Source organism: Hyposmocoma kahamanoa, unplaced genomic scaffold, assembly GCF_003589595.1.
Source record: "Hyposmocoma kahamanoa isolate Upper Pololo Valley unplaced genomic scaffold, ASM358959v1 88, whole genome shotgun sequence".
Taxonomy (NCBI): Eukaryota; Metazoa; Arthropoda; class Insecta; order Lepidoptera; family Cosmopterigidae; genus Hyposmocoma; species Hyposmocoma kahamanoa.
Window position 1 is genome coordinate 4,694,715 of NW_020654466.1, and position 12,007 is coordinate 4,706,721.

A 12,007-nucleotide genomic window follows, 5' to 3' on the forward strand; every position below is an offset into this window, starting at 1 on the left:
TCGTATTAATGTGGTGCACTGTACTGTGCTTTACAATTCTAGGTAAGCCAGGAGGACGCGTTACGTCTGGAAACTCAGCAAGCACGGGTGCGTAGTATGAATCACCAATAGAAATTGCTTTGACGCTATCCTGTTTGATTTGTGCAACACAAGCTGAAACAGCAAGGTTAGTATTACCATCAATAAGACGCTTATAACGACAATCCGGAAGAAGATTATAGTGACTAAGAAAATCAGAGCCGATTATGGGAGTGCTGACATCAGCGATAATAAAATTCCAAAGGAAATCGCGGCGTAACCCAAGATTGAGGTGTAAGGAGATGTTACCATAAGTCTTGATTGAACTGCCGTTTGCAGCACTAAGGTCATAGTCACTGTTGTTGTAGCGGCCTTTGAGTAAACGCCTGGGAAAACAACAGAGGTCTGAGCCAGTATCGATGAGATACTGGTACTTAGACGTCCGGTCAGTTACAAACAGGCGGCGGCCGGAAGAAAAACAATCAGTAGCCGCCTCTACTGATTGTTGCTCACGTTTCCCTGTGGGGGTGTCCATGCGCAAGGCTTTGTGCATTTGGTTGCCTTGGTATCAAATTTCTTGTGATACCAGCATACCTTGGGTCCTCTTGACGGCGTGTTGCCACGAGAACGGCGGTTTGAAGACACGGAACGGTCGCGTGAACGACCACGGATACCCTTAGTAGAGAGTGCAGCTATTTGCTTCTTCAGGTCCGCTATCTCATTAGTCAAGGAGGCCACCACAGAGGACGGAGGGCCTGATGTAGAGGCAGAAAAAACTTGGTTCCTTGGACCGACAAGTTCAATAATTTTATCAGCAAGATCAGCTGTTTTATCAAGGCCCAGTTCAGCCTGAGACGCTAAGATAGCCTGGACTTGCTGTGGAAGGCGTCGCATCCACAAGGAGCGTAAGATGCTTTCATCTGATAGAGCTGCGCCAGCTAGTGACCGGAGGTGCCTAAGAAATTGGGACGGCCTCCGGTCTCCGAGCTCTTCTTCGCTTAATAGCTGGCGAACACGCTGCTCTTGTGACATTGAGAGTCGTTGGATTAGCTCTTCTTTTAGTTTTAGATACTTGCCAGACTTGGGAGGCTTAGTTATAATGTCATCAATCTCTCCGGCCAATCTTTGATCCAACTGACTGATAACGTAGTTAAACATGGTATTGTCAGAAGTTATTCCTGCAATAGCAAATTGTGCTTCTACTTGAGCAAACCAGACAGCGGGTTTGTCTGTCCAAAATGGAGGCATTTTCACACTCACAGCGCAAGCTTCAGCCTTTTTCTCCTCTCTCAATCTTAGCTGTAAGGCAGCATTCTCAGCCAAAAGCCTTTCAATTTCCTGTTTAAACAGTTCTTCATCCATGTTAATGGTTCTATAGTACCAAACAAACACTAAACCAATAGTCGTGCAAAAATAATTAAAACCAGGAAAAATTGTTAGTGACTGGGGTGGGTGCAGTGGCAAAACGAAGCTATGACACACAAAACAGTACACAAAAATAAAAATGTTTGTAAAAGCAAATTATCATAACAATGCACAGTATTAGAACATGCTATTAGAACACTAAGAACGTATAGCAAAAAATTTACACACTTTGTCTAGAAATTATGACTGCAGAACCACTGTGCAGTCCCATGTTAATATACAAAATGGTAAAAAAAACTTAATTTTCCTAAAAACTAAATCAATAATTTAAAAGAAAATGGCTTGAAAGTTTAATTACAGCTATTAATTAGTAGGTATTCAGTATTCATTACATTTATTAATAATAAACAGTATTTTTGTTAGTAAAAACAATAAGGAATTAAATTTCAAGATAGGAAATTCACTTCTGTAAATTTGTAAGTATGAGAAAAAAAAAACAGATTTTGCTTAGGTAAGTAGGGTAAGTTTAGTCATATGAAATTGTCAGTTTAGTTTATATTAAAAAACACCACACCACACAAAGCACAAAACACCAAATAAAGTTCGAAATCGAGATAGACGGTTAATGGGTTTCCTGGAGGATTCCACTGTCAGTAAGTTCTCTGGAGGATTCCAATAAGAAAGTAAGTAAAGTTCAGCATACCAGAGTGTCGTTAGCAGTTAGAGGCTTCAAACCTCGGTGTGTTTAGAGTCGGCAGTGGTCATTAGCTTCCAACCAAGCTGCTAGCAGATTCAATCCGGCGTCAGCGCAGAAAAGTTAGTGCAGCAGTTGACGCCGACAACCCACCACCGAACCAAATCACGTCGGGGTCACCAATTGTGGGTTTCGGTTAACACTCATGAATAGACGACTGACTTTTATATAACTTTTAATGGACAACTTAATTATAATCTATATAACTCACAAAAGTTTTAGTGGAGAACATGTCTATCGAAAGTGAAGAGAAAAACACAGATAAAAAAGGCGCGCAAACCGCGTTATTTTAACGGCTTCGCCCGCCACACATCCACCGTTAAAATTATTTTTACGGATGACAGCACACGGAGGCGTTGTTGCTAGATCTAAAAAGTGTCAGACAGCAAAACAAAAACCTAAGTTTATTTTTAGTAAATTTATTGTTTTGTATGATGTTCGTAGGTTTTTAGTATTTTACAAATAACCCGGTCTATTTGGATGCCATTTTCACGTATACAGGGTGTCCGTTAAATAATGGATAAGCCTGAAATGACTTATAGTAGAGCTTGACTGTTAAAAAAAATATAACGAAAAATAATATCCCAAGTAGTACCTAAGATTTATTTTTTAACATTAATAGCAATAATTTTCTATTTAAATTAGATACAATTATGAACTATAACATTTTGAAATGTACTTTAAACACACAATACTTTATAATAGTTGGCCACTCAAATTATCATACATTTTAAAAATTAAAGTTGCTTAAACTTAGTGAAAAAAAAATGCACTAAAACTTTTTAATTTATAAGTTTTAAAACTTTTAAAAAAATTAAAAATTAAAGTGCAATATCTGGTAACACTATTTATTGCCTATCTATTAGCACTGTTAACGTAGAATATTATGAACGTAAAATCATAAAATAAGGTGAAAATAATTAAATTTAAAGAAAAAAATATCTTAGGTACTACATGGGATGTATATGCTGCTATAAGGCATTTCAGGCTTATCCATTCTTTACCTGTTCGTTAAAGAATGGGTAAGCCTGACCTTATAAGAAAAAAAATAATATAAAAAATCATATGATTACCATACATAAAATGAATTTGGCTGCCTTTGTGCTGATAGCCTCAGATAATGTTCATATCAATGCTCACTACACTACCACTTTGCATGGCTAAGAGGAAAATAATGTTTATTTTTAATGAAACGTCATCACTATGAGAGCGGCAGTACCTAAATATTTATTATTATACGATTATTCATATCACAAGTACACAAAGTCTTTTCTGATTTTATGTGTTTTTCTGCCAGAACTTGGCAGCGTTGCGCGGCGTTTTGCCTTTGCCCGAATTCTTCTTAGGCGCAGAGTGGGATTCGGTGCCACCACCCGCCGCAGACTCTTCGGTCTCGGCTTGTGTCTTCAATGTCTTCTTTATATATATTACCTGGGAGAAGAAATATATAGTTTTTTATAACATTTTAAATGATCATCTATTATATAACAATAATATACTAATATACCCCGCACTAGGGAAACCCTGTGTCGCGGGTGCCATGGACGCACTCATAGACAACTACACATTACACCCAAACTCACGAGAGAAATAAATGTGGGCCATACGAATATTTCTCCCGCACAGGAAGCGAACCCGGGACCTCTGCGTGGCAGTCCGTCATTGTAATCATTCTGCCACGGAGGCCGAATATATATAGAATATAGAAATATATATAGTATTGCATTACTTTGTTATATTTTTCACAACGAGGGGTTCGTCACAAAATCCATTAAGTGCGTGAATTTCTATCCACTCCATATCCGGCAATCATCTATGGGTGATAGTAGGCATTATACATTTCCTTTTGTATTGTACGTAAACTTGAATGAATTAATATCACAATAATGAGGAGCTTTGGAACTAAACTGATAAGGCCGATCCTTTATTCTAATATCTTAAAAATATGCCTTATCGCTTATGGCTCCAACTTCCTTTATTTATATGTACATTATTTTAGTGAATAAATTTTTTAACTATACTTTCAGAGCCACGGATACAGGCTGTTACAATACAGATGCAGTTACCTCTTGTTCAATTTGTTGCTGATGCCTAATAGCTCTTTGTTTGTGGTGATTGGCCCTCTGTATGTGGCGGTCAACGGAGCTTAGTACAGCTTCGCATGCATTGCACCAGTCAGCAAGCACGTCTGCGATGGACGAGGCGTCTTCCAGGCGTGCATCGCGGCCTAGAGCTACGTCCACCTCTACGCGCTTGCATTCTTGGTCTAATTTGCCGTGGATTATATCTGTAATGTCAGAAAATAGTTCTTTAAAAGTCGTTCACTTTTTATAACGTTATAAATAAAGTAGATATTGCTCCATTAACATTAATTTAATGATGTTTTGAACAATCTTTAATACTTTAAGTAAAAAAAAAATTATTACATAATTCATAGATTTTTTACAGATGGCGCTACGGCGAAAAAGTGATATTCAATAAACTTAATAATAAAAATAATAAGTTCATTTTTCCCCTATGTGAGTCAAAGTCATACCCATTAATACGCACACACGCTGCTAAACACATCAAATTGATCGTAATACAACAGCTGTGCGAAGGCGTGGCACACAGCGGTAACTGCAATTTATATAGATGCAGCAGGTGTGTTGAATGCGCATTGGCGACACCGTACACGCAACAGGTGCGGTAAGCACAGAAAATGTAATAATCTCTTAGCAGCTGTTTACGACTACACTTGTGCTTTTCTGTAGTGCAATAAAATGATTCTTCTTTAGCTCCTTCTGAATGTTGATGACAGGTTACGCAAAACAAGATGGTAAGATATATTGGGGAGCGACACGAGGACCAAATTTACTATAATAAATACATTTAACATGTTCTGTCTTTAGATATAAACAGCCCTTACCAATATTTTGCCAGGACATGATATTATTATTTCTGAAGAAATTACATTACCAATATTTTATGTTACATGGGTACAATGTAATGTACCAATAATTCTACTGCCTCTGTAGTTGAACAGTTAAATATGCCATGCAGAGGTCCCGGGTTCAATGGCAATATTGTACGGCCTACATTTATTTCTTTCGTGTGTTTGAGTGTAATTTGTGGTTGTCTATATGTATGTCCATGGCACCCGTGATACAGGGTTTCCCTAGTGAAGGACTATGAGTGTGGGCGCAAAAAAATCATTAAAAGACAGTTTTTTTATAATATCAAGTGACGGGACGGATAAGTCGTGCGCCTGATGGTAAGCTACACGCCTGTCCATAACAGTTGCAGTGCCACTCAGAGCTTTAAATCGCAAAGATCTGAGGGGCACTGCCACTGCGCCCGTGACCCTGAGACGGTAAGTTGACAAGTCTCATGTGCCTGTAATTTCACCAGCACCCTTGCTCTTCAAAACTGGAACACAGTAACGCTGACATTACTGCTTGGCGACAGAAATAAGTAAGGTGGTAGTACTTCCCTCGATGAACTCTTTCACAATGAGCTAGCTCTACTGCTACTTAATATGTAATTAAAACTAAATAATCAATAAAGCACCTTTTAAAAAAAACTCATTACCTGCATAAATAGCTTCTATAATAAGGTCTTCCAGATCTCTAACATTCTTTATATCCAATTCCTTCAACAGCACACTATAGGGAATACATTTCTCTTGTGTAGCAAGACTGGCAATTGTTAGATGTTGTAGCTTCTTACACTGTGCTGGGGTCAACTCTAGGTAGTCCGATTTGTTCTCTAGGTAATCTTTGTATGTGCCGTATGCAAATAAAATTAGAGTTTTGAGATGTTTGTCATAAGTACCACCTTCAAGCTGAAATCAAACAGACAATGCAATTTATTCTTTCCTTTTTAATAGGCTGTTTACCCACAATTTTGCGGAATAGTCAGTCTAACATTACTTAGACTTATACAAATATTTTATTTTAAACAATACAATTTTTTTATAATATCAAGTAACAGGACGAACAAGCCGTGCGCCTGAAGGTAATCTACACGCCTGTTCATAACAGTTGCAGTGCCACTCAGAACTTTAAATAGCAAAGATCTGAGGGGCACCGCCACTGCGCCCGTCACCCTGAGATTTAAGTTGACAAGTCCCATGTGCCTGTAATTTGACCAGCGCCCTTACCCTTCAAAACCGGAACATGTTAATGCTGCCATTACTGTTTGGCGACAGAAATAGGTACGTTGGCAGTAGCAGTACTTCCCTGGACTAACTCTTTTACAAGGAGCTACTGCTACAATTATTATAACACCATGAAATATGGTCCCAACTACATTATACAATCATGTGCCAGACAATCACACCAGTTACCTGGTCTCGAATCAGGAAATTCCTTGTACTATGAGTATCAGAAGTACAAATTCAGTCCAGGGCATTACACAGACCCCAAGATTAGAATTTATTTAGAAATATTTGTTGCCCAAGTCAAAGCTGGAACTTCCTCTTCTAGCATCCACTAGTAACTGCTATGAGGTTGTCGATTGATCTGATCTTATGAAGAACTTTTTTGAAACTATTTTCTCACTATAGTTTTTAGTGTTCATGTAATAGAACAAATTTGGATTACATTAAAATCCACATGTTGCTTTAAGCGTGTTTACAGAATGCTTTCAAGTATTCTATTATAAATAAATATGGTAATATTTTTTTCACATTATTTAGAGATTTATTACATACAATTTATCTCACACACGGAAGCAGAGCACTAGTAAATAATGACGTAATGTAAGGACTGGTCAGTTATTGCACTGTTTATTTTAGGTCCAATTAGAAAATAAAGAATTAGTTGACTGCAGAGATGAGTAGTGGGTTAAAATACAATCATCCCTCAAAACGGTCAAAACTCGTGCAGTTTTGAACCGGGTTTTATCCCAAGAGTGCCGTTTTAATCAATTTCTGCCAAAATCGTGGGCAGAAAAGACGAATACGGAATTTGGTATAATTCCATACTTTGATCGATAAGAAGAAAATCGGTACAGCAGAAGTTGGTCAATTTAAAAAAAAGGTTTTTTCATATACCAAAATTAACAAAATTTTATTAAATTTCACCAACTTCTGCTGTCCTGAGTTTTTTCTTGACACTGAGTTGATCAGAACTAAAAAAAATTAATCGATTTTCCTCATTTTTATTCTCCATAAACTCACACTTGACTAAAAAATTTACTACCATGCTAAAATTGTTTTCACAAAAAAATACTTAATGGTTCGTACTCCCTTATGGTTTCAGATTTCTCCATACAGTCCCAATTAAAAAAACACACTATACATATTAGGTATTATATTAGAAAATATGTATTTATCTACTTAACTAATTTATAATTTAATGTTATTGATATTGTTTTTGTATTACATCATTTTTGTTTTGTTGTGCTCGTAAACCTGTTATTTTAGTAATTGTGTCCTGTATTTCGGTGTGCAGGAAGTAATTTCTTTTAGAAATAAGGAGAACCTTTTGTTTCGGTTTTCCTTTTAATAAATGTGACTTGTTAAAATGTTGTTTTGAAATTAGTTAGTAAATAAGTAATATTAATTAGATAATTAGAGCGCGACACTCCGCTTTAGTCTTCATTTGTTCTACGGACAGCGCGATACTGCGATGACATAACAATTTAAATTTCAAATAGGTTGACTTGGGACATTTTTTTCATGGTTTTTGTATTAGACCTGTCGTCCATTTATTTGTAAGTCAATGATTATCAGTATTTGGAATTCAGGGAGTTAATTTTCCTAAAGTATGAATGTTTCCTTAGTATGGACATATCCATTTAATTATCAATGTGTTTAAAAATTCTTTTTTTACTGTTTATTTTCTAAACATTCTCAATATTCATATATATAGATAGTTCCGTGAAGTCCCAGAATTGGTAGAAGGGAATGTTCATTTTATTCTTTACTTTGGCTAAATGAACTCCCTCAATTCCAATCACTGGTTGTTATTAATATGTTCCTAATTAGAAAAATACAGTTATCATAAATGAATTATGAGCACGAAATAATTTATATTTAATAATTACATAGCAGGTAATTCTCATTTATTCTTATAGAAACCCATTAGAACACAGTGAAGGGAAATTTAAAATGCAATTTAAGTCTATAATTTCATTAAAAAAATGTTATTTAGGCTTAGTTAATAAAGTATAAATATATAATAAGTCGAAGTTCGTATAAACATAGTGGGTAGGTAGATTATTATTTTTTCCAAAACTAACCTCTTTTATATTCGGCATTTCCAACAACTCGCCGAAGACATGGACACCAGGTGCTTCCAGAACTTGTTTTATCAGTTCAGCGCATGCGGAGCCTTTGGCTCCTTTGGCCAACAAAATAAACTGTTCCAAGGGATGGTTGGATGAAAATGATAACAACGAAGAAGGCTCGTCTCTATCCATCGACATAGGATTCATGATTTGATCGAATATTTTTTATCCTACACACAAGAAAATAATAAAAGCAACTGAGTTACGCTATAATTCTTGAAAATATCACAAATTAACCACTACTTCGGCAATAAAGAAATCCACAAATCTTCTCCAATGACAGTTCTTAATGTACGGAATCGTTTTGTAGGTGCATCAAAATTGGCAATTTTGAAAATGTTGCAAAAACTAAACGCATGACCATAGACAAATGAGTCTTATGTGTGTCCAATGGTAGTGCCATACGAATATCGATAGTTTTACGGTTTTTTGGTTACGTCGATTATTTTTTACTCCTACCACAATCCTATGGGCTTAACGGGCTCACGCTGAAGTATAAATGATTTTCATCATTTTGTAAATTTGTAGGCTTACCATGAGCCCGAAGACAAAAATTATCTTTTTGTAGAACTGTCAATTTTCTCAAGATTAGAAGAAGAAGAAGAAGAGATAACTATCACGGCCCACAGTCATCATGTTACATGTAAATTGCATGCGGGAGGCGTCAAAAGCATAATATCAAACTTTATAATTTGTACAGCGCTCATCATAAGTGAAACCAGTTGAATTTGAATTATTAAGTCTTATGTATCAAGCTTGACCATGTATACAGACTTTTCATTTAACCAACACGTAGCATAAGTATTTAAAACGCTTGCGTCGACGTTGATCCTTCACTTTGAAATTATGGAACTTTTTGTAAACTGCCGAATTAATTTATATATGCTTAAGTCTAGTGCCAAACACAAGTCCAATTAAAAAAAATAATACCATAAACAATAAAATGGCGTCCGGTTTTTTGTGTGTGCGATAAAAATTAATGTTTGCGTGAAAACGGAAAATCATATTGATTGTAGCGATTTTCCGGAGTTAATTGGTATTTTTAAGACATTATGAAGCGAAAGAACAAGTTGAATAGGTTACATAACGTGCCGCAACCCGGAAATTTTGAGCGTGTCGATGTGCCCTGTAGCGTCGTTGTGGTATGCCGCCTTTTATATTGAGTTGATTAGTCTAATTTGGAAGAATATTTCGGGTCAAGATTGGTTCCTGTACGCGTGGGACAGTGATTTTGTTCGATTTGTGTAGGAATTGCGGCGTATTCGGCGAGTTATTCGGTGGGTGCGTTGTGCGTTAGTAGTTGTGAAAGCGTACATACATGATCATTAATTGTAAAACTGTCATGACTATGACTCGTGTTTACTATCAAAATAGTGGATGTGTGTTGGTCAGTTCGTTTTTTTTGTAGTGTAGAGTTTTTTAGCGGCAAGATGTGTATGCCCACGAGTAATGTGACGGGCTTCGGGTATTCGTGGTTTACGAGCTCGGGTGATTTGGCGAAGGGCGAGGTTGACACCCCGAGCGGCCTAAGCTACACCCTCGGGAACACGGTAAGTCGAATTCCTTGTGGAACATTTCGAAGTTTACTTCATGTTTCACTGAAATTTTGTATGTTTCCTGGTATTAAAATTATTTCTTGGTCAGGTCAATGTAATTCAAATAATGCACTAAATGGACAACATCGAATAATTGCCAAAGTGCAAAAGTTACTTAAAAGGTATTAAGTTGCACACTTTTAACTTGACCCTGTAGTAGTTGGTCAAGTTGTAACTGTAAGCATGGCAGTATTGTATAGTTGTAACAGTTAGTTTTTGTGTTTATTGTTATCAGTGGTAACATTGTTCTGATAAGAAATTCCTACATAAGTTTTGTAATGAGCTTACCTAGATTAGGTATTGGTAAAGTAATATTTAAATTAAATACAAATAAGCAATAAAACAGTTCTAAATAGTGGCTATAATTTCAACATTGTCAAATCATCGGAGACGGGTAAAAAGCATTGTTACTGTATTATTTCAATGGCTATGACTTTCATTTTTGCATAGTAAGCATTAATTTATGTTTTCTACAAACTGATAATAATAAATTCCTGTAAATCACACTAATTTGGTTGCCATGACATTCAATGTGGATCTGATTTGGCGACTAAATTACCAAAATAGAGACTCATAATCAAATGCTAGTTATGCATAATTGAACAATCCTCGACGGAATTATATAGTGTCAACAAAATTATTTGAGTAGAAAAATGTTATGTAATTAATACTTTTATCGTGGATGTTAGATGACATGTTACCAGTTTCAATTCTTGATAGGAGTGAAAAATGAGTATTTCTTAATTAGTTCTGGTCTGGGTGGTTGTGGGTTTGTGGCTGGAGTGAATTTAGTTGCTCTGGTGCTCATAGTGCAGGATATTTTCTAGTTTGAGACATGGTAATTGGTGGTAATTGTCTGGTACATTATTATTATGAGGTAAATTGTGATTTTTATTACTTAAGTAATTTGCAAAAATCTGTCTCTAAACTTACAATGTCTAACCATTGTTTGACCACCTTAAGTCATATAGTAGTCTCAGGGTCGTATTCCAGAACTCTACTCAATGCTCAAGTCAGGACTTAGCAGACTTGAGTGTGATTTCAAGCACTGGAAATACGACCCTAATGGCAAGGGTTTGAGTATGATTTTCAGTGCTCACTGCAATACTCAAGTCCTGACTTGACCATTGAGTAGAGTTCTAGAATATGACCCTAAGATTCGTATTCCAGAACTCGACTCAATGCTCAAGTCAGAACTTGAGCAGACTTGAGTACGATTTCAAGCACTGGCAATACGACCCTAATGGCAAGGACTTGAGTATGAGTTTCAGTGCTCACTGCAATACTCAAGTCCTGACTTGAGTATTGAGTAGAGTTCTGGAATACAACCCTAATTTTACATAGCTTTATTTTACTAATTTTACTTTTGTTTACTTTGTTAATTCATCATCTTAAAAGTATTAAAAAAAATGCAAAACAAAATTATAATGAAAAAAATAAATTTAATTGTTTTGAAAGTGTAAATTTTATCAAATATAACTTTTCACAGGTATCTCCAGAAACCACTCTAACTGTGATGTCCCACAAGACACCGCAGGTGCAAGAAAAAGTTGGCACTGTAGTAGCTGTGTCAAATGCAACAGGCACAGCAGTAACAAGAGTTGTTACTGCGGGCACCCCTGGAACTCCAAGAAGAGCCATGTTTGTGCTAAATGAAGCCCCTATTAATAGAGTTGTCCATCAGAATCAAACTGCTACTATTAATAGTGAGTGTATTTTTGTTTAAAGATAAATATAAGAATTCTACTTAATATTGTTCCATTTAACATACTATTAATTCACGTACAATACATACATATCATCTTATGTGTCTTCCTCTAAGGCAGAGACAATGAACGTCTTTGCTGTACTACTGATGGATCTTTTTCTCCTTCGTCATTTGTATCAGTCCTCTTAACATTATCAAGGTCTATTTATTTCCCTGTTTTAACTACAATCGTATTTGCTTATATTCACCTACATACATTCTTTTTCTTTTAGAACGCTGCATATGTGACTGTTA

The 12,007-nt window shown here is 36.1% G+C and overlaps 3 protein-coding genes across 4 annotated transcripts in view; 1 reads left to right on the forward strand and 2 right to left on the reverse strand.

Moving 5' to 3' along the window:
- Positions 1-513: 513 nt before the first annotated feature.
- On the reverse strand, positions 514-1,380 carry LOC113235879. The gene has a single exon (XM_026471801.1). The coding sequence runs from the start codon at positions 1,378-1,380 to the stop codon at positions 514-516; it is 867 nt and encodes a 288-aa protein (XP_026327586.1).
- A 1,959-nt stretch (positions 1,381-3,339) lies between these two features.
- Positions 3,340-8,718, reverse strand: LOC113235826 (COP9 signalosome complex subunit 7b). Its single transcript, XM_026471733.1, has 4 exons — positions 8,363-8,718; positions 5,708-5,960; positions 4,204-4,424; positions 3,340-3,568 (listed from the first exon to the last, which is right to left on the reverse strand). The coding sequence occupies exons 1-4, from the start codon at positions 8,555-8,557 to the stop codon at positions 3,416-3,418; spliced, it is 822 nt and encodes a 273-aa protein (XP_026327518.1). The 5' UTR covers positions 8,558-8,718; the 3' UTR covers positions 3,340-3,415.
- Positions 8,719-9,361: 643 nt separating this feature from the next.
- LOC113235623 (zinc finger protein 420) overlaps positions 9,362-12,007 on the forward strand; it is a 30,341-nt gene continuing 27,695 nt past the window's right edge. Inside the window, exons 1-3 of one of the 2 annotated variants that reach the window (XM_026471402.1) lie at positions 9,362-9,552; positions 9,819-9,960; positions 11,495-11,711. In XM_026471402.1, the coding sequence (XP_026327187.1) occupies positions 9,530-9,552; positions 9,819-9,960; positions 11,495-11,711 (382 nt within the window). In that variant the 5' untranslated portion in view covers positions 9,362-9,529. The remainder of the gene's footprint in view (positions 9,553-9,818; positions 9,961-11,494; positions 11,712-12,007) is intronic. The other variant, XM_026471403.1, reaches the window with a different exon arrangement.

What these genes read in the sequence shown, in the direction of transcription:
- LOC113235879 (XM_026471801.1), bottom strand. Translation starts at nt 1,380, where the DNA reads ATGGATGAAGAACTGTTTAAACAGGAAATTGAAAGGCTTTTGGCTGAG.
- LOC113235826 (XM_026471733.1), bottom strand. Translation starts at nt 8,557, where the DNA reads ATGAATCCTATGTCGATGGATAGAGACGAGCCTTCTTCGTTGTTATCA. An exon ending in AAATGCCGAATATAAAAGAG is followed by an intron (nt 5,961 to 8,362) that starts GTTAGTTTTGGA and finishes GTTTGATTTCAG; the next exon opens with CTTGAAGGTGGTACTTATGA. An exon ending in TATAGAAGCTATTTATGCAG is followed by an intron (nt 4,425 to 5,707) that starts GTAATGAGTTTT and finishes CTGACATTACAG; the next exon opens with ATATAATCCACGGCAAATTA.